This window comes from Marmota marmota, unplaced genomic scaffold, assembly GCF_001458135.2.
Source record: "Marmota marmota marmota unplaced genomic scaffold, marMar, whole genome shotgun sequence".
Classification (NCBI taxonomy): domain Eukaryota; kingdom Metazoa; phylum Chordata; class Mammalia; order Rodentia; family Sciuridae; genus Marmota; species Marmota marmota.
In genome coordinates this window covers 1,380,616-1,405,356 of record NW_026000241.1, presented here as the reverse complement: position 1 = coordinate 1,405,356, position 24,741 = coordinate 1,380,616, and the positions used below count along the sequence as shown (strand labels likewise).

Genomic DNA, 24,741 nt, shown 5'->3' with positions numbered 1-24,741 from the left:
TTTAACACTTTGCATTTCTGAGAATCTCTTTCACCCTGCAGCCGGCAGAAGCCAAGTTCTGGGGCTGCTGACAGAAACAGTGGGCAGAACATGGAGACCCAAGATTGAGGCTGGGCTGTCTGGCCGGAGCGCCCCCACGCCGGGTCCTGGCCAGGTTCTGTTTCATCCACAAGGGTTTGAATTCAGAGGCCGCCACATAGGGCTGAGGTCCCAGGTGGCCTCAGTCTCCCACATGCCCACCCTGCCTTGAGGGTCTTACCAGGTCCGCCACACACTGTCATCTCATCGGTGGGCTGTGGGTCATGGGGTGTGTGGTTGTCACCAGTGCATTTGGGGGGCACAGTTTTTTGGTGTGGGAAATTGAACCCAGGGACATTCAACCACTGAGCCCCAGCCCCAGCCCTTCTTATTTTTTTGTTTTGAGGCGGGGTCTTGCTAAGTTGCTTAGGGCCTCACTAAGGTGTGGGGCTGGCCTTGAACTTGTGGTGTCCTGCCTCAGTCACCCTCCTGAGTTGCTGGGTGTCTGCGACCACACCCACGTAGGGCACAATTTTTCATTATGGGAATTTCCAAGGGTCACAAAAAGTGGGAAGCGAAAGGAGTGGAATCCGAACACTCTTGTTTTGGCCTCTTGATTTTTAAGAGGGACAGAGGCTGGGGGTGGCTCAGGGGTAGAGGAGCACAGGTGTGAGGACTGAGTCCCGTCACGAGCCACACAGGTCCACATGCACAAAAGTAAGTGAGAAAGACAGGTCCCAGGGGAGGTGACCACCTGCCCGAAGTCACGTAGTTAAAAGGATCTATTGTTTTTCCCAAATCAGCAGATTTTGGCAAGTGTGAGTGTTTGGCCCATTCCATCGGGAAGACTTTATTGAGCACCTAGTATGTGGGGGCCCTGAAGCTGGAGCATCTGTGAGAAGCGCGGAGCCCGAGCTCCTGCCTTCGCTGAGCCCTGGGAGCAGGGTCGCCATGCTCAGAGTGCAGAGTGCAGCCAAGGGCCTCTGTACCTGCGGTTCCCTTGCCCTACACAGTGTCCCCCAGGTAACCACATGGCTCTCTGTCCCTCTCCTGTCCTTCCAAGCTCAGCTGAAGGCATGGAGGGCCTGGGTGATCCATGTCCCACTGGATCTGCCCCCAAATTCCTGCACTGGCCTTCTTCCCTGTGAGTCTCAGCCATTCACTCGAGTTCAGAGGCAGCTCAGATACGGGCAGGCCCCGTGCTGACCTGGAGGCTGGGTGTGTGTGAAAGTTCTCTCTCTGCCAGGCGGGTGCCGCGGCACAAGCTGTAATCCCAGCGACTCAGGAGGCTGAGGCAGGAGGATTGCAAGTTCAAGGCCAGCCTGGCAACGCTATGTTTAGTGAGACCCTGTCTCAAAATAATAAGTGAAAAGCCCTGGGATGTGGCCCATGGTAGAGGGCTCCGGGCTGCATTCCCCTGACTGGGAAAACACCGCCACCTTTCCCCTTCTCTGGCCTGGGGTCATGCTGGCCCCCACGGTGGCATCCCATCTCAGCCCCACTGTGAGCTCAGGGCAGCTATGCGGGGGACTGGCTGGGCTTGGGCAGGAGTGATTGGAGAGGCCTGTTGCTCGGGTGGAACGAGGTGCAGGTCCTAGATGGGGCGCAGGGGGCTGGGCTGGGCATTTGGGGAACCCAGGGAGGGCAGAGGGAGCAGAGGCAGGACCAGTGGGTCCTTCAGGCTGGTTGACGTGTCCTGGTGGGACTGTGGGTGGTGAGGGGGTGCGAGATCCACTTTGGGGTGCAGGGTGCCTACTGCCCGGGGCTTGCAGCCCGAGTGTGGTGCCCGCGCCTGGGCGCAGCTTCCCTGGTCTGGGTTCTCCTCACTTAGGATGAGGCTGGCCCGAAGCCTGGGTTTCCCTGTTCCCCAGAGGCTCTCCTCCTGTCCCCCCAGGACGGTGGCCTCTGAGGTGCGGAAGCAGGTGTCCCGGGAGCGCAGCGGCTCCCCGCACTCCAGCCGGCGCAGTGGCAGCTCCCTGGGGGTGAGTAGGGGCAGCCCTGCCCTCCAATGGCTGGGCCACCAGCCCTGTCCCTGAGGGAAACCGAGGCTCCGACAATGGTAGCACTGGGAAGGCTAGCTGAGCTGGGAGCCCGTGGGTGGTCCCTGGGAGGTCCCCTTGCCCCCTGGACCACCCACACGGCTTCCTGCTGCTGCAGTGGGAAGGGGTGGGCCTCCTGCCTGTGGGCCTGAGGAATTGTCTTCCATTCCTTCCACCATCGGATCCCTCCCTCCTCAGACAGCAGCTTGTGATTTCCTTCCTGGAGCCCCTGAAGGGAAGGGTGGGGCCACCGTGCTGGATGGAAAGTCTGAGGTCATTGTTTTCTGGACCCTCTGTAGCTCCAACGCCCTCCATGGCTCCCACCACCCTCCTAGTCCAGTCCCAGGCCCGTGGTAACCCACCTCCACATCCAGCCCAGGGGGAAGCGGCTGCTTTGCCCTGACCCAGGTCATGGCCACTTTGTACTGACCCAGGTCCCCCTGACGGAGGTTGTTGAACCCCTGGACTTCGAGGATGTGCTCCTAAGCCGGCCGCCAGACGCTGAGCCCGGGCCCCTCAGGGAGCTGGTGGAATTCCCATGTGATGACTTGGGGCTGCAGCGGCAGCCCCGGGAGTGCCGCACCACGGAGTCGGGGATCCCAGAGGATGGGTGTGTCCTGCCCCACGCCCCCTGCCTGCCACTCCACCGCCTCGGCCACCCCTCCACACCCCTCTCCTGCAGGCTGCAGGTTCCAGCAGCCCCAAGTCCAACTCCTGGCTCTGCTGGGTGACCTTGGACCACTCATCCTCCCTCTCTGAGCCTCCGTCTCTTCACCTCTGAAATGGGCAGAAAGACAGTCCTAGCCTCCCAGGCCACGGGAAGGACCTGCACTGGCCTGGCTCTGTTGACCCTGATTTCTTTTGCTGTAGAAAACTGGATGCCCAGGCGAGGGCTGCTGTGGAGATGTACACGGAGGACTGGGTCATCGTGTGCAGAAGGTTGGTCCGACTTGGGGACAGTTTAGTAGTGGGTGGAGGATCAAGAGTCTGGGTCTGAGCCGTTGTCTGTGGCCAGTGCTCCTGTTTATCTGCCCACTCTCTCGCAAGGGCAACTGAACTCCTAAGATAGAGCCCCAGGAGGACTCTGGCCTTGCAGGCCCCACGTGGCCCTTACCAAGCATATCAGTGTCCTAGGAGCCCTGAGCCCTGCCACCTGTCCGGCCCCACCTCCTGCTAGGTACCAGCACCTGAGTGCCGCGTACAGCCCCATCACCACCGAGACGCAGCGGGAGCGGCAGAAGGGCCTCAGCCGCCAGGTCTTCGAGCAGGACACCTCTGGGGACGAGAGATCGGGCCTGGAGGACTCGGTGAGGACACCCCTGGCCCGGGTCACGGCAGGAGCATTTGTATAGTCTCAGGAGATGACCCTGTCAATGCTGAACTCCAGACAGGCCCACGAGTACCTGCCCCATGAGTGAAAAGTCGTGGGTGGTAATTACAATTTTCATTGAGTGCTTAGTGTATACTTAAAGTCACTTGTTCTCTTTTATCTAATGGATCAGGGAAATTGTTGCACCCATTTTGCAGGTAGAGAGACTAAGGCATGATAAAGTTACTAGAGGATCCTGAGCACCTACTTGATACCAGTACACTGTTGGCACACTACGGGTAGTTACTGCAGGCATCAGTGGTACTGTGTCCATTTTTGTTATTCGTAGATGGGGAAACAGGCCTTTAGTGATGGTCAGAGACTCACTGTCACAGAGCTGAGCTGGAACCTGAGTGGTCAGGTGGAGTGTGAGTAGGGCCCAGGGCAGGTGACACCCCAGATGGAAGGGCTTGTCTGCTTGCCTGGCAGCAGTGAGCAGAGTCCCAGGAAAGGCTCTCATTGGTCCAGCCCCGGCACGGCCTTATTTTGGAGCCAATCCCTGGGGCTGGTGGGTGTGTCCCGATTGGCCGAGTTCTCTGAAGCCAGAGTGTGGGAGGAGCGGCCTTCCCAACGCGGTAAAAGGGACGGGTCCCTGGACAAAGTCCCTCCTGAAGCGTCCAAAGCCCCGGGTGACCCTGTCGTGGCTGCTCTTCCCCAGCTTCCCTGTGTATAGACTAGACACAGAGCAGTGCATCCAGCTGGCGCTCAGTGCTTGTGCGTTCTCCTGGCAGGATGACTCCCGGCGCTGCTCTGGCTCCCCAGAGGACACCCCTCGAAGCAGCGGTGCCTCTGGCATCTTCGACCTGAGGAACCTGGCAGCCGACTCCCTGCTGCCCTCCCTGCTGGAGCGGGCCGCCCCCGAGGACGTGGACCGGCGCAATGAAGCCCAGCGGCGGCAGAACCGGCCCCGCGCGCTGCTCACCCTCTACCCGGCACCTGACGAGGTGGGTGCCCGTGGCCTCGCCCTGAGCCCGAGGCCAGGCTCGTCCAGCCGCCTTGCATCCCTGGGCACTACCCAGCCAACACTTACTGGGTGCCTACTGTATGCACTATCCTGAGTCAATAGCATTTACTGCACACCTGCTAGGCATCCTGTATTTATCCAGTATGCATTTATGCAACCAATATTTACTTATGCCTACTGTATACTTCTTTATATAATCAACCAATATGTATTGAGCACCTACCATGCATGCCTGTATTTATCCAACCAACATTTGTTTGGCACCTACTGCATATGCCTGTATTTTTATTTAGCTATTGAGTGCCTACTGTATACTCCTGTATTTATCAGGTTCCTAAAGTATACAGATGCTCATCTACTTACTGTGGGGGTTACAGCCCAATAAACCTGTTATAAGTTAAAAAGATAGCAAGTAGAAAATGTATTTAATAACCTTCCCGCCAAAGGCCCTTGCTTAGCCTCGCCTATATTCCATGTGCTCAGAATACTTGTGTCACCCTACAGTGGGCAAAATCATCTAACACAGAGCCGATTTTATAATAAAGTGCTGAACAGCTCATGGAAGGTATTGAGTTCATACCAAAAGTGAAAAGCAGAATGATTATACAGGTGTGCTTTTGCACATCAAGTCAAAAATTATGAATTGGTGGCACACGCCTCTAATCCCAATAACTCAGGAGGCTGAGGCAGGAGGATCACAAGTTCAAGGCCAGCCTCAGCAACTTAGCAAGACCCTGTCTCAAAATAAAAAACGAAAGGAGCTGAGGATGGGACTCAGGGGTAGAGTGTAGAGCACCCCAGGGTTCAATTATATGTATATATATATTTTTTTCCAATCAGCATTTATTAAATGTCTTCTACACATGCCTATGTTAATCCATTGTTGAGTTGTACCTGTTGTATCTCTGTATTTATTGGACCTACGTGTCTGGGTGTCTGCTCTATGGTAGGGACATTACCATGAATAGGGTAAACCCAGTCCCTGTCCTCAGAGTTCGGTCTAGTGGAAGAAAGACCCTTCACTGGGAAATCACAGTGTGAACAGGTGGTGCAGTCCCCGTCCTTGTTCCTCACACTGCCCCAGCCAGGGCCTGCAGCGGCAGGGCATGGGGAGCACCTGCAAGAGGTGCCTGTCTAGGACCGACGGTCAGGGAAGGCTTCCTGGGGAAGTGCCAGCTAGCCTGGCCCTGAGCAACCAGCAGACCTTACCAGATGAGGAGGAGGAGGGAAGGGCATTCCAGGTAGGGAACAGCACGTGCGGGGGCTCAGAAGCAAGGCACCGAGGGAAGTCTGGTGAGGCTAAGGGTGGCGCTGGTCCCGCGCCAGGCATTCCAGGGCCTTCCTGGAGGACGTATCCCAGGGTCCAACCTGGCTCTTGGCAGGATGAGGCTGTAGAACGCTGTAGCCACCCGGAGCCACCCCGAGAGCACTTTGGACAGAGGATCCTGGTCAAGTGTCTGTCGCTCAAGTGAGTATGCTGACCTGCCCTCCCCTCAGCCACGCTGTTTTAGTGTATAGTCACCCGCCACACGGGTGGCACCATGACTCAGGCACCTGCAGCCTGCGAGGCCACCAGGAGCTTTCACGGGGAAAATAAGATTCCCTTGGTCATTTGGAACTGCTGCTCCTGGGCCAGGCGTGTGGGTCCGTCAAGCACTCGCCCCGCATGTGCAAGGCCCTGGGTCCCAAGACTGGCCCTGGGCAGCGGGGCATTGAGCTGCCATCCCTTAGGTGCCAGGCTCTCCTCTCAGCCCCTCGCCTATATCAGTTTCACCCCAACCTTGTGAAGTGGGTGCAGATAGGGAGACTGAGGCACACGCTCACAAAATTGTGCCCAAGATCACACGACTCATGGGGCCCAAGTCTGGCACTTGCCTGCCCTGCTGCTGGGAGCCAGGGTGACCGGGGTGCTAAGGATCCTGGGCCCGGCTCCCCGCCGCACAAGGCCCCCTCCACGTGGGACCCCAGGGAGCAGCCAGAAGTGCAGCAGACGAGTGCGTGGGAACAGAGCTGAACAGGATGTGGACTTGGGCCCCCGCCAGGCCCTGCCCTTCCCCGCCCCCAGTTCCTGCCTGGATAGGGACAGGAAAAGGAGGTTCCATTCTGGCCCGAGGCCTGGGTGGGCCTCCCACCTCAATCCCAGGGCTGGAACAGGCTCTGTGGGCTCACGCAGTCATTCAGCAAACACCCTCCGAGGGCCTACGCTGTTCAGGACACAGAACCCCACGAGGACCCATGGAGCCCGGAGAGGACATACCCAGGGGCTCTGTAGGCCCAGCTGGGGCTGCCCTGCTCCCTGGGGAGGAATCACCTAAGCTAAGGCCCAGCAATGAGCAGGAACTAGCCAAATGGGAGGGAGGGAAGGATGTGAGGAGTGGGGCAAGGAGTGCGTGGGCACCTCACCTTCTGGAGCAGGAAGACAGGCCAGGAGGTGGGCAGGGCTGGGCCCCGTGGGGTTTTGTTCTCAGGACAATGAGGAGGTTCAGGTTCCAAGATGCTTCTTTACCAAGTGGAGTAGCAGGGAGAGGGTTTTGGTGTGCCAGGACTGGGCTCCACCCTGGTGGCAGAGGCGGCAGCAGTCATTCCAGAGATGGGGACAGAGGGCATTGCAAGTGGGTTAATAGGACCAAGAGCCACCTCCTTGTGACCTGGGTGCCAGGCGTGGTTGCAGGTGGGGTTGGTTACATGTCGCCTGCTGAGAGGAGGGGGGGGAACAAACCTCTAGTGCCTCGGTTTCCCCTTTTGCAACATGGGACACATTAGTCCTACAAGCCACAAAGACCCCCGGGAGTCAGGTGCCCTCCACCACACTCTCCTTGGGCCTCGACAGAGTGGGTGTCAGGGAGCTTGGTCCCCATTGACCCACAGGTTCGAGATAGAAATTGAGCCCATCTTCGGGATCTTGGCCCTGTACGACGTGCGGGAGAAGAAGAAGGTAGGAGCCCCCTTTTCCTCTTGCTGCTCCTCTTCCTTCTGGGCTTCAGGGGCTGCAGGCTTCCTGGAGACAGTGGCTAAGCTGCCTTTCGTGTCCCCAGATTTCAGAAAACTTCTACTTTGACCTGAACTCAGATTCCATGAAGGGGCTGCTTCGTGCCCATGGCACCCACCCCGCCATCTCCACCCTGGCCCGCTCCGCCATCTTCTCCGTGACCTATCCCTCACCCGACATTTTCCTGGTCATCAAGGTGCCTGGTGGGGCAGGGCAAGGGGGTAATAACGATGAATGCCACAGGTTCAGTCCCTGCCCTCAGGGGATGAGGCAGACATGTTACCAGAAAGAGGAGCCCCCCCAACCTGGATGGGGGAAAATCATAGAGGGCTTCCTGGAGAGGTGGCAACTGAGCTGAGACCCATGGACAGATAGGCCTGGGGACAAAGGACATCCCAGGCACATGCAACAGCCTGGGGTGGGGGGTCCCAGTGGGGAGGCAAGTGAGATGTTAGGAGGTTTGTGGATGATGATGACAGTGTTTTTTAAGCCAAGACTTGCTCAGTTAATTGGGGCAGGAAAGACGTGGTCAGTACATTGATGTGGGATTTTCTTTCCAGGTGGGGTCAGTTTCTTCCCCAAACCTTCAGTTAGGTACAATAATGAAATGGGTCGAGTGCCCACAAGCAGACCCTGCTCATGGCCTGGTGTCACAGGGGTGCAGTCTTCACGGTAGCCCCCAAGATGAGAGTTGCTGTGCCCCCATTTTATAGATGGGGAAACTCAAGGCGCAGAGCAGGTTAAAGACCTGCCCAGGGTCCCAACACCCGAGTGGTCAGGACTGAAGGAGTCCAGGCCTCCTGACTCAGAGCGGCAGCCTGTTTACGCTAATACATGTTATGCCAGGAAAATGTCCATAGCTAAGTGTGAGCTGCGACTTACAGTTTGGGGTGGTCGGAAGGGTGGTGAGGAGGTGGCCACTAGGCAGGCAGAGTGCTGGTACCAGGGACAGCAGGAGACATGGGCGATCTTGGAGCACAAGCCCCAGGGTGAACTGGGGGTGTAGGTCAGTGGTAAGGCCATTTCCTAGCATGTCCCTGGGTTGATCTCCAGCAGTGGGATGGAGAGTTTGGGGGTCCAGGAACCCCCCATGAAGAGGGGGCTCTTCATGGGGCCTTCCTGCCCCACAGTTGGAGAAGGTGCTCCAGCAAGGGGACATCAGTGAATGCTGTGAGCCCTACATGGTGATGAAGGAGGTGGACACGGCCAAGGTACGAGCGTGGAAGTTGAACCTGGCGGAGGGCAGATGCCGCACTTGGCAGGCCTGGGACACTGAGCTGGTGGGGTCGGGGGTCTCCCTCAGAACAAAGAGAAGCTGGAGAAGCTGCGCCTGGCAGCCGAGCAGTTCTGCACCCGCCTGGGCCGGTACCGCATGCCCTTCGCCTGGACGGCGGTGCACTTGGCCAACATCGTGAGCAGCGCGGGGCAGCCGGACCGCGACTCGGACTCGGAGGGCGGTGAGGAGGCGGGGCCGGGGCGGAGCGGTGGGCAGGGGCGCGCCCTCTGCCGGCCGAGCGCGGCACTACAGCTGGGTCTCCGCGTCTCTTTGTCCCTCATCTCCTGTCACTGTCACTGTCTCCTAGAGCGCCGACCCGCCTGGACTGACCGCCGCCGTCGGGGACCCCAGGACCGAGCGAGTAGCGGGGATGATACCTGCAGCTTCTCTGGCTTCCGCCCGGCCACATTAACTGTCACCAACTTTTTTAAGCAGGTGTCTGACTGGGAGGCAGGGGACTGCCAGGAGAGGTGCTTGGGGACTCTCCCCACCCTTGTGGTTGCTTGGATCCTGGGGACTCAGCCCTTTATCCCTGGCTCATGGGGACCTGTCCCTTGCAGGAAGCGGAACGGCTCAGTGATGAGGACCTCTTTAAATTCCTGGCGGACATGCGGCGTCCATCGTCCCTGCTGCGGCGTCTGCGGCCTGTGACCGGTGCGTGGTGCCCCTGTCAATAAGGGAGGGTTCAGTGAACCCGCACTAAGCACCTGCTGTGTCAGGCGCCAGGGACTCAACTCTGACCGTAATTGACAAATTCCCCAACTCAGGGGCTGAACTTTCAATGGAGGCCACAGATAAAAGAAAAAAATGTGCATCAAGTAGGGATCATGGGGGGCGGACACGTCATCTCTGAGGGTGAGAGAGGAGTTGAGGGTGACTTGGAGCTTTTTACACCTGAAGATCAGAGCCACCAGCGGGCAGCCGGGGGAGACAGGGCCTTACCTGCGTAGCCCCAGGGGGGTCCCCTGGCCAGAGGCTCCCACACAGGTGCAAACTGCTTCCTCCTCCCCAGCCCAGCTCAAGATCGACATTTCCCCAGCCCCCGAGAACCCCCATTTCTGCCTCTCCCCTGAGCTGCTTCACGTCAAGCCCTACCCAGACCCCCGGGGCCGGCCCACTAAGGAGATCCTGGAGTTCCCTGCGCGCGAGGTCTACTCTCCCCACACCTGCTACAGGTACCGTCCCTGGAGTGGCTGGGCCCTGGCATGGGGGACATTCAGGAGTCCTGGCAGGCAAGGTCTCCTTTCCCACAGACACACACAGACACCCAGGGTGACATGCCACTGCTCTGCTTTAGTGCAGGATGTGTGGGCACAAAGGGATGCGCGTCCTTCCTCCACCCGCCCAGGGAGGCCATGTCCTCCGCCATCCACCCCGCCTGCTTCTGTCTCTGCTCTGTGGCTGGAAGCGGCGTGCCCTGGCCGGCCCCACTGGACAGGCAGCTCCTCTCTGCTTGGGGGCCGCATGGAGCACAGAAGTGTCCCTTGCTTCACGACTGGTCCTCTGTTCTGCCCAGGCAGGCTCAGGCTGGAAGTGCCGCCATGTGGAGTCTGGGGAGGGAGACGGGGAGTTTGGCTCAGCCAAACTGGGGCCACTGGACACCAAGTGGGGGGCCCTTTCCGGCTCCCTGCACGTGCCCCAGCCAGCTGCCCTGCGTGCCAGGCCCCCACCAGGCTCACCTCTCCTGGATCCGCCGCAGCCAGTGTTGCTGAGCTGCCATCTCCTGCCTCTGTCGCTGCACGTGTCCCGTGAGGGCCCATAGGAAGTGGCTCTGCTTGTCAGCGTGAGCCTGTGTGGTAGGGAAGAACCTCAGTGGGGGCCTCCTCACCTCTCATCCCCTGACCCTGCCCAGGCCTCCCTGTTACATTGACTGGGGCAAGTCAATGATGCTCTCTGGCCTCAGTTTCCCCATCCGTAAGATGAGTTTAAGACGGGACTTTCTTTGTGAAGTTATGAGCATCACGTGGTCTATTAAAGGGCATCGAACAGTTCTAGATACTTATTGGGCACTCACGACTTACCAGATACCTTAGTAATAAGCACGTATTGAGTACCTACTATGTACCCTGCCCTTGAATTGAATTGCTCTGAAATATCAACTGTGCTCTATTTGCAAATGGGGAAACCGAGGCATGGAAAGGGATGTGGGTTTTGCTCAGGGTCACAGAGTAGAGGTCATAGAGCTGGGAAGTATCTAGGACTCAAGGTTCAGAAGAGAGTTCTGGCCAGAAGTCAGAGTCTCAATCCTCCCAGGGCCAAGTGCCCCTTACCTTTAAGGCCTCAAATTCTTGGCGGGCATGGCCTAGCCAGGCACCCTGCAGCTGGGCTTCCAGTCGTTGCACGCTGTCCCGCAGTACCCGCTGGGCCTGGGCCACCTCCGTTAGCACCTGGGCTGTGGCCTCTGCCTGCAGCTGCAGATCATCCTCCTCTAGCTGTTCGGGAGATAGTGGGGTGTTAGGAGCCAGCTCCTCTGTGTTTGTCCAGGACTCAGTAGGTTTCATCACTGAGGTCTTGCATCTTGGGACCCTCTTCAGTTCTGGGCAAAACTGGGGCCACTGGACACCCTACACACTCCTACCCACCCCCACAACACCCCCGCTGCCCTACCCACCTGTATCTCCAGCAAGCTTGTGCGAAGTTCCTGAGCTGCGTCCCGGCCCTGGCTGACTTGTAGTCCCAAGAGCCCCAGTGCTTGGCCATAGAGGCCCAGGCTCTGCCCGGCCTCTGTCAGTCGGGCCTCCGTGGTCTTGTACACGCCGTTGAGGGCCTGGCCCAGCTGCAGGGCCCCGTGGAAGAGCAGGGTCAGTTCCTCATGCTGTGCCGGCTCCAGGCCACCCATGGGGGCCACTGGGGCAGGCTGGGCCACTGCTGCCAGAGCCCACAGGAGGCACAGAGTGAGTGCAGGCATGGCTGAAGGACAGGGCTGTGGGCACAGTGCTGCTGCCGCTGCCTTTTATGTCCCCACACTGCCATTAACCCCCAGTCAATCGTTAACTGGCCACCAGCTGCCCCGTGTTGTGCAAGGGCCTGGCAGGGGCGTAATAGTTGCATCAGGCGAGTGTCTGGCCGGGCCACGCTGAGATCACGCTGGCTGGGGCTCAGGGCCAGTTGTGGGTTGGGGGCACTAGGAGGGATTGGCCCAGGCATCCATGGAGGGGCCCTGGGGCTCACACTGAGCTTATGCTTTCCCTCTGATGGGCAGCAGGACAGCAGTGACTGTGTGGACACGGGGTTCACCTAGAGCTGTTCCAGTGGCCACGCGGCACCAGCTCTCCTCTGGCACTTCCCAGCCTGCAATGCGGGGTCTTTGCTTTGCAGCTTAGGTGGGAACCCAGGTCTCTGTGCGTGCTGAGCCAGCGCTCTGCCCCCGGCCACACTCTCACCCCAACACCGGGGTCCTTGTGGACCTGGTTGGTGGCCAGGGAGCTTGAACATGTGGCAGAATCCTTCCCAAGGACACATAGATTCACTCCAGGGCCCACGTAGGCCTCAGATCAGCATGAGTGCTATTTTACTCCCTGGATGACTGGGGGCAAGTGCCTCAGTTTCCTTACCTGTAAAGTGGGGGTGCTATGTGTCCCACCTTGCTGGCTGCTTGTAAGAAGTAAGTGAATTATTTCATTTTGAGTCCTGGGCAAATACAGAATTAACCCTGGCATCCAGTGGGTGCCACATAAGTGTTTGGTGCAGTGATTGTTGTTGGAGTTACCTGTCATCATTGGTGCTGTTGTAAATTTTTGGTTGAGTGGCCTGATGTTCCATTACACAGATAGGGAACCTGAGGCCCACGGGTAGGTCGGGACTTATCCAGAGTTGCAGGGTGGGAGGCAGCACCCTGACCCCAGCCCCACCTTCCAACTCTGATCACAGTTTTCCCACCTGAGGGACAGGCCACATAACTCTACAGGTCTCTTCTGGGGAAAGGACAGCTGGGCCCGAAGAACCTAGTCAGTCTGGGCCTCTGTGGCCGGGCAGGTCAGCCTGGCAGGGATCAGGCTGCGGTGCTGGCCACCTGGCTTCCTCGGCCTCCCTAGACTCCCACCTGTGCCCTGAAGGTGCCCATCTTTCCCCAGCCTCTGCCATTCGTATCTCGTGCCTGGTGCTGGATCGGCCTGCCCTCAGCTCAGTGCCCCAGCCTTGTGACCCCCTTCCCCCTGTGACTGTGTCCCTCTGAGCCCTGCCCTCGCCCTAGGAACCTGCTCTACGTGTACCCGCACAGCCTCAACTTCAGCAGCCGCCAGGGCTCCGTGCGCAACCTCACTGTGCGAATCCAGTACATGGCTGGCGAGGACCCCAGCCAGGCCCTGCCGGTCAGTGTCTGCGCCCCGGGGAGCAGCAGGGATGGGTCATCCCGGCGGGTCCCTCATGTCCCCACTCCCCCAGGTCATCTTTGGCAAGTCCAGCTGCAGCGAATTCACACGTGAGGCCTTCACCCCTGTGGTCTACCATAACAAGTAGGTGGGGATGAGGCCGGGCAGGGACGGTAGGGAGAAGGGACATGGGAGGACCTGCGGACACTCCTGGGGTCAGGGACACACCTAGGCATGGAGCCAGGAAGAAAGGAGGTGCAGTGCCCAGAGCCCTCTGGGGGCCGCCAAGGCCAAGGAGAGGACCCCGCCATGCTGGACCCGACGTGGGGCCCCAGTCCTCCAGCTGACCCCCAGCCTGCCCTGCCAGGTCCCCCGAGTTCTACGAGGAGTTCAAGCTGTGCCTTCCGGCCTGCGTCACCGACAACCACCACCTGCTCTTCACCTTCTACCACGTCAGCTGCCAGCCCCGGCCGGGAACCGCCCTGGAGATGCCCGTGGGCTTCACTGTGAGCCCAGCCACCCTCGGAGCCCTGCCTGTCCCCTTCCTGATGCTGTGCCCAGGCCTGACCCCTGCTCTCTCCTCAGTGGATCCCGCTGCTGCAGCACGGCCGCCTGAGGACTGGCCCCTTCTGCCTCCCTGTGTCCGTGGACCAGCCGCCACCCAGCTACTCCGTGCTCACACCTGATGTACGTGCCTGGGCTGCCCGCCTCCTGACGCTGTCCCCTGTAGCGCCCACTGATGCCCTGGCCACCTTCTGTCAACGTTTCTGTCCTCACAGAACCCCACGGGCGAGTGTTCCCGAGACCCCACCTGACTTCCACCAGTCCCCTGGGAGCCTCGTCCTCTGGGGTGTCCTCCCCTCCCTCCCATTGCGTGTCCCTTTCTCTCCCCTAACTGGCCCTCACTTCTGCGCTCACTGACCCCATAGCAGCCTCACTTCGCTGATTATTGCGCCCCAGGAGTTCGTCCAGGGCTGCCTCTGCCCCTCCACCCCTGTTAGTGTGCGTGGCCCTCCCTCTTCCTGTCCAGCTGTCCGTCAACACCCGGGGGCTCAGGCCCCCTACAGCGTTCCTGACTCATCGTTTCCTCCAATTAACCTTCACCCGTATCTGTCCTCTCGTGTGCGTGGTGTCCTCTCTGCCTGGCGGACCCTCTTAGTCCACCGGGACTGGGCTGGGGGCAGGGTGCTCGCCTGCTCCCTCGGGCTAGGCCACGCTCAGGCCATGGTGTCGCAATGGCTGGGGTGGCCTGGTGGCCTGATCTATGGGGGAGGGTCCTCCAGTGCCCACCAGGCACCTCCCTCCCGCAGGTGGCGCTGCCGGGCATGCGCTGGGTGGACGGCCACAAGGGTGTGTTCAGCGTGGAGCTCATGGCCGCGTCCTCTGTCCACCCCCAGGTATGGGGTGGGGTGGGAACCCAGGAGTCCTGCCCTGCTGCCCTCCCGGTTGCTATGCAGTTGGGTAATAGTTGTTGCTGGCCAGTGAGGCCTGGCCTCGAGCCGTGGACGTGACTTTGATCAGCTGGCCGGGCTCTCAGGGAAGCTGCTGACTCAGATGGAAGTGGCCTTGGTCCCCGGGGCTTTCCTGGACCGGCAGCCCGGCTCCCTTTGTGTCCCCCACCCAGGACCCACACCTGGACAAATTCTTCACTTTGGTGCACGTGCTGGAGGAGGGGGCCTTTCCGTTCCGACTCAAGGACGCGGTGCTGAGCGAGGGCACCGTGGAGCAGGAGCTACGGGCCAGCCTGTCGGCGTTGCGCCTTGCCAGCCCCGAGCCCCTGGTGGCCTTCTCCCACCATGTGCTGGACAAGCTCGTGCGCCTTGTGGTGCGGCCCCCCGTCATCAGTGGCCAGATGGGTGAGCAAGGGTGGCCTCGGGCCTCAGTTTCCCCATCCAGAGAGCGACCCCCTCAGTGCCCTGATCCTGAGTTCCTCCTGAAGTCAACTAATTTCCTCTGGCCTCAGTTTTCCTATCTGAAAAATGGCCCCAGTCTCCGGCACCCAGAGCAGGTCCTCTGAAATCCCTTGATAGCCACTTAAGTCCTTCGACCCTAATGACTCTTCCTCTGGAAGGTCAGTAGGCAGGGAAGAGGCCTTGGGCCCTGGAACTTGAACTCTGCTCTGCCCGGCAGTGAACCTGGGCCGTGGAGCCTTTGAAGCAATGGCCCATGTAGTCAGCCTCGTCCACCGGAGCCTGGAGGCAGTCCAGGATGCCCGTGGTCACTGCCCGCTGCTGGCTGCCTACATCTACTACGCCTTTCGCCTTCCTGGTGCTGAGCCCAACCTTCCAGGCGGTAAGTGATGGTGGAAAACCCTGGGAGACAAGAAAAATCTGAGAAGAGCAACTCAGTCAGAGAAAAGAGTGTGTGCAAAGGCCCCAGGGCCACACAGGCCTGCACTGAGCTGGCAACTTGCAAGAGAGAACATTTCACCCACTTTTGCCCCAGCCACAGGAGTGTGACCCCTGTACACTGGACTGGCAGCTGATTCGACCATTCAGCAAGCATCTTCATTAGGTTGTGGCAGGGACTCAAGCTAGGGTGCCTGCATTTAAATCCTTGTTCTGTTGCCTGCAAGCTCTGTGACCCTGGGCAAGGAATTTGACCTCTCTGAGCCTGTTTTCCCATTTGTGAAACAGTGATAATAGGGCTGGGGTTGTGGCTCAATGGTAGAGCGCTCACCTTGCACATGTGAGGCCCTAGGTTCAATCCTCAGCAGCACATAAAAATAAATAAAACAAAGGTATTGTGTCCATCTACAACTAAAAAATAAGTATTAAAAAAAAAACCAATGATAATAACAGTACCAGCCTCGAGGAGATGCTGGTAAGAATAACTAACCTAATCCATGCAGAATGCTTGGTACAGAGTGAACGTCCAGTAAAAACTGGATTTGGGCTGGGGGTGTAGCTCAGCGGTGGAGCACATGGCTAGCATGCACAAGGCCTGGGCTTCAATTCCCTGAACCATAAAGAAAATTAGAATTATTATTATTTTTTTTTTCTTGGTTCCAGGGATTGAATGCAGGGGCACTTGCCCACTGAGTCACATCCCTAGCCCTATTTTGTATTTTATTTAGAGACAGGGTCTCACTGAATTGTTTAGTGCCTCGCTTTTACTGAGGCTGGCTTTGAACTCTATGATCCTCCTGCCTCAGGTGTGCACCACCAAGCCTGGCAAATTCTTGCTGTTGAATAGTTAAATCATATGTGCCAGGCACCATTTCCAGTGTTCTTCAATCTGTGCAAATTGCTATGAAGCAGTTGCTATTTTCATGCCCATTTTACAACCTGGAAGCGCAGAGAAGGAAAATGGCTGTATCGAGGGCCGAGGATTGGGAGGGGGCTGAGACTCATCAGGCAGGTGGGCCAGGGCTGACCCTACTCCGTCCATCCCCAGGGGCCCCTCCGGTGACTGTGCAGGCTGCCACACTGGCCCGTGGTTCCGGCCGCCCTGCAAGCCTCTACCTGGCCCGTTCTAAGAGTGTGAGCAGCAGCAACCCCGACCTGGCTGTGGCCCCTGGCTCCGTGGATGATGAGGTTTCCCGCATCCTGGCCAGCAAGGTAGGGCGAAGTGGCCACGGCCTCCGAGTGGGCCGGGGGCGGGGGGCAGGAATCCCACTGCTGATGAGAATGGAAAACAGAGAGCACGACTTGGAGAGGACACGTGTCCTGGCTGCCGGCCAGCGTGTGGCTGTCATGGAGGGGGGGCTGCAGGTCAGACTTTGTGCTGGCTCTAGCCTCCACCCGAGGATGGGTGGTGGAAGCTTGGACGGCCTGACCGAAGAGTCGTGTGTACCCAGCGTGGCAGGCGCATACATGCATGTGCCCCGGACACAAATGTACACGGGTGCATATACACATGCACCCCACGCTCGTACACACTGCATACACATCTGTACCTTGCTCGTACACACATGGCGCATATGTGTGTATGCCCGTGCTCATGTGCGTGGCTGCATATGTGCATGCATTCCACGCACTTGCATGCATGGGTGCACACACTTGTGTGGGCACACATCTAGTTCCTGGTGTTTTGTGCTGCTCTCCTTGCCCTCCTCTTGGGACGCTACCACCCCCCCCCCCTGTGTATCTCCAGGGCGTCGATCGCTCACACTCCTGGGTGAATTCTGCTTATGCTCCAGGAGGCACCAAGGCTGTGCTGAGGCGGGCGCCCCCTTATTGTGGGGCCGACCCCAGACAGGTGCCCTTCTTACCTGCCCTGAATGCATGTGACTCCATCTCAGCATGAGCTCCTCCCACCTTCCTGGCTGTGACCAACTAACCTAGGGGGGCTGCCTGAAGGAGGTGGCAGCCCCTCCTGCCTTTGTCTGGGGCTGTGGAGTCTGTGCTGCAAGAATTGCTGGGTTGTTTCAACCTACCTTTTGCTGTCACATAGGCCACAGCCTCAGCAGAGACACAGCACTGGGGTGATATGCAAAGAGCATGTAAATCATATGCAAATCCAGCCACCTATAACCTCACTGCCCTGCATGGCCTGTTCCCTCCCTTTGATCCACCTCTGTCCGGGGGACTCTCAGCTGTCTCCTTGGCATAGGCAACTGAATGGTGTCAAGGGTGAAGCACTGGACCCCTGGAATCCCACATCCCTTTCAGACAAAGGCTCCCCTCTACCATGCACCTGGCCTGGGAGATGCTTTGGTTCAAGTCCCAGCTGTGCCATGTCCCCAGCTGGTGCTCCAGGCAACGGGCTGAATCTCTCTGGTCCCCATTTTCAATGGGGCCGTCTCCCTGGGTGTTCAGATATGGCAGAGGCGCTCAGAAAAGGGCACAGCAGCACAGTCCCAAGCCTGGGCACTAGTTGGGCCGAGGCAGAGCTGGTTCTCCTATGAGGAATGCTCCGCGCCCTGCCCCACCCCGAGTCCCCAGTTAGTCAGGGAGATAGACACAGACATGCAGGTGTGTACCTCTGGGGAGGAACAGCCTGAGAGGAGGTGAACGGAGACAGAACAGGGCACCAGCTTTCCTCCTGGAGGACTGGGGGGGACCTCTCCAGGAAAGGGACGTTTTTTGCTGGACCTGAAGAGTGAGATGAGCCAGGGCGAGTGGGTGTGGGTTCCAGGCAGAGGGAAAGGCACACACAGATGGTACCCAGCTCAGATGACACCGGACAGCAAAAGGAGGCTGCCCTGCTCGCCTGGCCCCAGAGCCTGCCACCTGCCTCCCGTGCCACACCTGGGGAACTGTCAGCAGCACAGGCAGGGGACTTTTGCACAGACCTCTCCCAGATCACTGGCAATCTCAAAGTCTGGGTTCGTGGGCCTTGCCTGTCCCCCCTCAGCATTTTTTGGGGGATGCTGAAGATTGAGCCCAGAGTCTTGTGCCTGCTGAGAGCGTGTGCTCTGCCACCCAGCTGCCCCTGCCCTAGCACTTTTCACAGGGCTGTCGTCAACATTCTCAGTTCCCTGAAGAATCAGGGAGGCCTCGCAGAGCAGGTGGGGGGTGATGAGGCTGTGGAAGGGGGCCCTCCAGGCAGGAGTAGCGCTGAGGCTGGCCTTGTGGTGGGTGAGCCCGGACGTGGCTGGACCATGGAACTGGAGGCCCCCAAGTGCCAGGGCAGGTCTCCATCATGAGATCTGCTCCCCTCCTGTCCGGCACAGGAGAGGGGCGGGTGGAGCTTGGGCCTCTGTACCTGTTCCACGGGCAGGAATCACCGAGGCCAGCTGAGGCCCCACGCGAGGCTGGAGCAGGGCCCGGCCTGGAAGCTGGGGCTCTCGATAGCATCTCGCCTCCTGTGCTCATCTGCTTCCTCCTCTGGTCGCACCCGCCTCTTCCATCCATGCAGCCCACCTCACCACTCCTTCACACTCTGCGCCTCGTCCACTCTCGTGGTCACCTCCTGTGGCTCCAAACCCCTTCACAGCCCCGCTGGTTTCATCTCCTCCCCCCTGTGCTGTCTGCCACTCGCACTGGCCAACCTCGGTCTGAGCTGGGACCCAGTCTATCCACCTTCCCCTGTCGGTGGTTCCACATTCTCACCTGTTCTGGTCACACTGGTTTGTCACCTCCTCACTTTTTTTTCATCGACTTGACTCTAGCTACTCCTTCTCGATCCTCGCCTCCACCACCCTGGCCAGCCCACACCACCTTGACCCCTCCCCGGCCAGTGCACACAGACCGTGCCTCCTCCCCTCTGCCCTCACCAGCCCCCCATGGCCCCCACACAGTCTCAACCCGTTCTCTGTTGCTATAACAAAATACCTGAGACTAATTTATGTGGCTCCAGATCTGGAGGCTGGGAAGTCCCAGAGGATGGTGCTGGCATCAGATGGGGACTTTTGTGATCACTGTATCCTAACTTTTGTGTCACAGCAAGACACAAAGGTACTTGTTCAGGTCTCTTCTTGTAAGCCACCGATGCCATCAGGAGGGCCGACCCTCTGACCTCATCCAGTCCTAATCACCTCCCCGAGGCCCCCATCCCCAAGCACCATCAATGTGTGACTTTGGGTTTTAAGTTCACAAATCATGACACTTCAGGGACACACTAAGACCACAGCGCACATCCACGTGGAAGCGCTTTTTCCTCTTCTTTTCCTCCTACCCATGTCCATGAGGACACATTTTTTCTCCATTCAGATGAGTCCACGTGGACCTCTGTCTCTCCCACCATGTCCCTGCCACCCCCCCCCACGCCAGCTCTCCTCGCCATCCATCCTCTCCATCCCATCCCATCCTAGGCCATCGACTGCAGCTCTAGCCGAGCCTCCTCCTACCTCGAGGCCTCCTCCACGGCCCTGCCAGCCCCCCAGCCGAGACCCACTGTGCAGAAGGTAGTGGGGGGGACGGGTGGGTTCCATGTTTTTTGTTCCCGGCCCCCAGCAAAGGGATCCAGAGCTGCTCCCCGATCCAGAGCCCAGCCTGGGAACTGGCACCTCAGCTGCTCTTGCCCCTGTCCTTCCGCATGGCCTCTGCTGTTGACCCCAGTCCTCGAGCCTCAACCTCCCTTGCCATGCTCTCCAGGGGCGGTGTGGGAGGGGGTGGCACCTGGCTCTTGGTGACGCCGACCCTGCCTGCAGCTGCTTCACGAGGAGCTGGCCCTGCAGTGGGTGGTGAGCAGCAGCCCTGTGCGCGAGGCCGTCCTGCAGCACGCCTGGTTCTTCTTCCAGCTCATGGTGAGACCCCTGCTCTCGGCCCAAGGAAAGAGACCCCCAGGCAAGACCCTTAAAAAATCCCTGAGGTTACACCTTAGACCCCCTGAGAAGTGGCCTCCAGAGATGCTCACAGAGAGAGGACCCCGCTTCCCTGGGAGACTGGGAGACAGGTCACTCTCATGAGCCACTTCCACTCAGAGAGGGGACCTCCCTCCTCGAAGAGGTGTCCCCACACAGAGAAGGATCAGGCTTGAGACCACCTCCAGAAATTTAAGAGGTCCCCTCCTGAGAGGATGTGGCCACATCACCAGACCCCTAATGCGCCCACAAAACCTAACCCAGGGCTCCCTCAAACTCGGAACATGGGTCCCAATCTCTGGCCCCCCCAGACTGCCCAAGCCTTTCCCCCACCCCAGGCTTCCCACTCCTGAACCCAGGGCTGAGGACCCCGGGAGGCTCTGCCCGTGGCTCCTCAAGCCCCGCCCACGCCACAAAGTCCACCCAGAGCCCCCAGGCTCCTCCCTCGGCCTTGGCTACAGGGCTCAGCCCCCCCCTCCCACCGTCCTTCGGCTAAAGCCCCGCCCCTCGCCTGTTCGCCCCGCCCCCAGGTGAAGAGCATGGCTCTGCACCTGCTTCTGGGCCAGCGGCTGGACACGCCCCGCAAGCTGCGCTTCCCTGGGCGCTTCCTGGATGACATCACTGCCCTGGTGGGCTCTGTGGGCATGGAGGTCATTACTCGCGTCCACAAGGTGAGAGATTCGTGACCTCAGTGAGGGGAGGGGCTAAGCGAGGCTTGGGGCCAGCCAGGTGAGGGCACCAGTCCTGCCCCATGCCTACGGCTGCCAAGCCACGAGGCCGGCCTTTGGATGGGTCTGTTCCTGTTTCTTGAGTACCTGGGGTACACAGCCCTATTTTGGATGTAAAGACACATCAGTAAACAAAACAAAAGCTTTGCCCTCTTGCAGCTGAGTTTTAGGGGGAGACTGAAGGTGGTGAGGGAACAATCTCTGGGAACCGGGGAAACAGCAGTCCAGGCAGGAGAAACAGCAGATGCAGAGGCCACGAGGCAGGACTGTGCCTGGCGTTGAGTAGGCGAGTATGGCTGGAGTGGAGTGAGCAGAGCAGATCCATTAGCTCTTAGCACAGGGCCTGTATGCAGTAGATGCATAATAAGTAGATATTGCTATTCTGAGATCACCAATTCCAGTACCTGTGAGAGTTGGGCAGACAGTAATAATCAGGATAATAATTAAATGGAGCATTTATTGAGTACTTACTGTGTATCTAGGTATAGTACCTAGATGCTATTAAATTCTAATTGGGGCTGAGCACCGTGCAGCACACCTGTAATCCCAGTGGCTTGGGAGGCGGAGGCAGGAGGATAGCAAGTTCAAAGCCAGCCTCAGCAGTTTAGCGAGGCACAAAGCAATTCAGTGAGACCCTGTCTCTAATAAAATACAAAATAGTGGGCTAGGGTTTGGGCTCAGTGGTAGAGCATTTGCTCAACATGTGTGAGGCACTGGTTCGATCCTTGGCACCACATAAACAAACTAAATAAACAAAGTAAAGGTATTGTGTCCATTTCCAACTAAAAAAAAATATACAAAATAGGGCTGGGGATGTGGCTCAGTGGTCAAGTGCCCCTGAGTTCAATCCCCAGTACCAAAAAAAAAAAAAAAAAGTTCTCCTAATTGCACATGAAGGTAGTTTTTTTTTCCCCATATTTAGTTTTTAGTTGTAGTTGGACACAATACCTTTATTTTATTTATTTTTTTATGTGGTGCTGAGGATTAAACCCAGGGCCTCACACATGCTAGGCACGTGCTCTACTGCTGAGCCCCAGCCCCAGCCCATAGTTAAGTTGGTTTTTTTTTTTTTTTTTTTTGCTCAAAATCTTTCTTTTAATTTTTTTACACAATACCTTTATTTTATTCCTTTATTTTTTTTTATGTGGTGTTGAGAATCGAACCCAGGGCCTTGTACGTACTAGACAAGTGCTCTACCGCTGAGCCACAGCCCCAGACCCTTTATTTTGAATTTTTAAGAGCAAAATAAAATTATTTGGGCTGGGGATGTGGCTCAAGCAGTAGCGCGCTTGCCTGGCATGTGCAGGACGCTGGGTTCGATCTCAGCACCACATAAAAATAAAATAAAGATATTGTGTCAACAGAAAACTAAAAATAAATATTAAAATAAATAAATAAATAAATAAAATTATTTAATTTCGGTTTGAAAGTATTTTACAGACATGATTTATGAGTATGCCACAATGAAAACTATGAAATTAGTTTTGTTGTCTCCATTTTACTGACGAGGATGTTGAGGCAGAGCATAACTGATTGGCTTAACCTGGTGCCACACACAGGAAAGGGGTTGGATGAGGACTTGAAGCCATCCACCCGCTGCAGAGCCTGGGTCCTCACTGCCAGCTTCAGTGAGGAGAGGGGGGCTTATGGTGACCAGAGAATGCTTCAGACGGGCAACCTGCTCAGCTCCCGCCAGCCCAAACCCCGCAGGAATGTCTCTGCTGAGACCTGATGTCTGATTTTAAAGAGAAATAGCACTTTGGGATTCAAAAGGAACTTTCTGGTTTTTGAAACACATTCTGGCCCAAGCCAGCCCTTGCACAATCCCATGTGACCTCTGGCTGGTCTTGAAGGTCTGGCTTCATGGGAGCCTTTCCAAGGGCTGACCTGGATTGTGCAGAAACCAACCCCAGAGGGCCTGCAGGGAAGAGCCGTGCTCCTGAGCAGCTGCACTGTGGCTGCCCCCAGGGGACATCAGCCACAGCCACTGTGTTTCATTCACTCACTTAATATTTGCCGAATACTATCAGCCTCCATACAGAAGGCTGACTTAGTCTCTGTCCTCCTGTGGACTCAGAGTCCAGTTCCTTTAGGGTCGCAGGGAACTAACTGAGGCTAACTTGTAAGGCCACCAAGTGGTTGACAAGAGCAGGAGGGCAGAACAAGGCCCCACCAGATCTCAGGTCCTGCTGGTCTCTTCTGTTCCTCATACTTTCCAGGCACATTCTGCCTCTGTGCCTTTGCACTCACTGTTCCCTTTACTTAGAATGCCATTCTCCCCTTGGCTCTTTCTCATCCTTTGGAAATTGTGAAATTTCGCCCTGTTCTGTTGTCTTTGAACCTGCAGTTCCTTTGTTTATTGTCTTTCTTCCCCACATGAGACTGTGTGTTAGACAAGCAACGGGACAGTGTCTGTCTCATTCACAGGGTTAAGCACACAGCAGGTGCTCAATTGATGCTTGTTAAATGATTGCTATGTGTGTATCAGGGCAGAGATTAATGTGCTTGAACACAATCACAAATGCTTTAAAAATCACAAAGTTCAAATGCTTTGATCACAGAGTTTATTTCTGAGCGTATGTAGGCTACAAGGAGCTCCAGAGTGTGGCCTGGCCCTGGCCCTGGCCCTGGGGGTTCACCATGGCGCCCACATCAGACATTGCAGGCTGTGGGAAGGGGAAAACCTTCCCTTCCACTTAAGTGGTCGCCTCACTTCCTCTTCAATCCCACTGGCCAGATTGTGGTCACATGGCTGTGCTCAGCTGCAAGGGAGGCTGGGAAATGTAGTCTGCCCAGTTCTGAACTCTGGACAAAGCTGCAGTATCTTGGAGTGGAGTCGAGCTCTGCAGCTGGCGTGCTATTCAAATCTGGGTGAGAGTGGAAGGAAGAGAGCATCCTGGATGGAGCATGGGGAAGGGAGGGACGTCAGGGAGGACAGCCAGGAAGGGACTGAGTTCCTCGAGCCCAGAGATGGAGGTGTCAGGATGACCCAGGGCTCTGGGGCAATGGCACAGCTCGTGGAGGTCACTAGTGGCCTTGGTGACAGCCCAGCAAGGCAGTGTGGATTTGGACTGAGAGCTTCTGTGTCCCCAGGACGCAGAGCTGGCCGAACGCCTCAACGCCAGCCTGGCCTTCTTCCTCAGTGACCTCCTGTCCCTGGCAGACCGCGGCTTCGTCTTCAACCTGGTGCGAGCTCACTACAAGCAGGTAGGCGTCAGCGTGGCCAGTGACGTGGCGGAGGACACATGGGGTGATGCACAGGGCCACGTTGGCATCCCCAGTGACTGCCCCTTCCCTACAGGTGGCCACGCGGCTACAGTCCGCCCCTAACCCCACAGCGCTGCTGACCCTCCGCTTGGACTTCACCCGCATCCTGTGCAGCCACGAGCACTACGTGACCCTCAACCTCCCCTGCTGCCCCCTGTCACCCCCGGCCTCGCCTTCCCCATCTGTGTCCTCCACAACCTCCCAGGTAGGTAGGCCTCCACTTCTGCCTCCTCCCCTTGGCCTGGAACACACCTCAGCCCATCCTCTGTGGTTCCCTCATTTCTGTTTGGACCGCTGAGACCCAGGGCTGCTGCCAAGGTGGGCTGACCCTTTACCTTTGACTTTTCACCTCTGAACCTTCACCCTGGCCCATCAGTCTTGGCAGTTTCCCTGGAAGTAAAGCTTGATTTTTTTCACCCCTGAATCTGAGAGTGACATTCCACCTGCTGTTTCTCAGTCTTCTGACTTTTGACCCCCATGACCTGTCACCTACAGATAGGTGACCTCAGACTCTCAGTGCTGGCTTTAACCCCATGCTGTCACCTCCAGATGAGTTACCCCAGTCTCTCATCTCATGATATCATAACTCCAG

The 24,741-nt window shown here is 57.6% G+C and overlaps 2 protein-coding genes across 9 annotated transcripts in view; one reads left to right on the top strand and one right to left on the bottom strand.

The window, feature by feature from the left end:
* The window catches only part of LOC107145204 (dedicator of cytokinesis protein 6), a 55,556-nt gene that overhangs the window by 5,647 nt on the left and 25,168 nt on the right, over window positions 1-24,741 (top strand). The window contains exons 1-27 of one of the 8 annotated variants that reach the window (XM_048795530.1): window positions 987-1,041; window positions 1,913-2,000; window positions 2,492-2,667; window positions 2,928-2,996; window positions 3,235-3,364; window positions 4,158-4,370; window positions 5,773-5,858; window positions 7,259-7,325; window positions 7,426-7,575; window positions 8,510-8,590; window positions 8,683-9,090; window positions 9,216-9,309; window positions 9,668-9,830; window positions 12,848-12,965; window positions 13,039-13,109; window positions 13,333-13,471; window positions 13,551-13,652; window positions 14,276-14,362; window positions 14,590-14,821; window positions 15,096-15,257; window positions 16,362-16,525; window positions 17,061-17,165; window positions 19,663-19,755; window positions 20,002-20,097; window positions 20,685-20,825; window positions 23,976-24,089; window positions 24,184-24,354. In XM_048795530.1, coding sequence (XP_048651487.1) covers window positions 2,962-2,996; window positions 3,235-3,364; window positions 4,158-4,370; window positions 5,773-5,858; window positions 7,259-7,325; window positions 7,426-7,575; window positions 8,510-8,590; window positions 8,683-9,090; window positions 9,216-9,309; window positions 9,668-9,830; window positions 12,848-12,965; window positions 13,039-13,109; window positions 13,333-13,471; window positions 13,551-13,652; window positions 14,276-14,362; window positions 14,590-14,821; window positions 15,096-15,257; window positions 16,362-16,525; window positions 17,061-17,165; window positions 19,663-19,755; window positions 20,002-20,097; window positions 20,685-20,825; window positions 23,976-24,089; window positions 24,184-24,354 — 3,222 coding nt within the window. In that variant the 5' untranslated portion in view covers window positions 987-1,041; window positions 1,913-2,000; window positions 2,492-2,667; window positions 2,928-2,961. Of the gene's footprint in view, window positions 1-986; window positions 1,042-1,742; window positions 2,001-2,491; window positions 2,668-2,927; window positions 2,997-3,234; window positions 3,365-4,157; window positions 4,371-5,772; window positions 5,859-7,258; window positions 7,326-7,425; window positions 7,576-8,509; window positions 8,591-8,682; window positions 9,091-9,215; window positions 9,310-9,667; window positions 9,831-12,847; window positions 12,966-13,038; window positions 13,110-13,332; window positions 13,472-13,550; window positions 13,653-14,275; window positions 14,363-14,589; window positions 14,822-15,095; window positions 15,258-16,361; window positions 16,526-17,060; window positions 17,166-19,662; window positions 19,756-20,001; window positions 20,098-20,684; window positions 20,826-23,975; window positions 24,090-24,183; window positions 24,355-24,741 lie in introns of those variants that run through there. The other 7 variants (XM_015489044.2, XM_048795529.1, XM_048795528.1 and 4 more) reach the window with 7 other exon arrangements.
* On the bottom strand, window positions 9,929-11,682 carry Angptl8 (angiopoietin like 8). The gene is made up of 4 exons (XM_015489043.2): window positions 11,267-11,682; window positions 10,926-11,087; window positions 10,335-10,444; window positions 9,929-10,205 (listed from the first exon to the last, which is right to left on the bottom strand). The coding sequence occupies exons 1-4, from the start codon at window positions 11,561-11,563 to the stop codon at window positions 10,178-10,180; spliced, it is 597 nt and encodes a 198-aa protein (XP_015344529.1). The 5' UTR covers window positions 11,564-11,682; the 3' UTR covers window positions 9,929-10,177.

Excerpts from the sequence above, each read along its gene's own strand:
- Angptl8 (XM_015489043.2), bottom strand. The coding sequence starts at position 11,563 with ATGCCTGCACTCACTCTGTGCCTCCTGTGGGCTCTGGCAGCAGTGGCC. Across the intron at positions 10,445-10,925 it reads AAGAATTTGAGGCCTTAAAG|GCTCACGCTGACAAGCAGAG; the intron begins GTAAGGGGCACT and ends CCTACCACACAG. Across the intron at positions 10,206-10,334 it reads CTGCGGCGGATCCAGGAGAG|ACTCCACATGGCGGCACTTC; the intron begins GTGAGCCTGGTG and ends CTCCCTCCCCAG.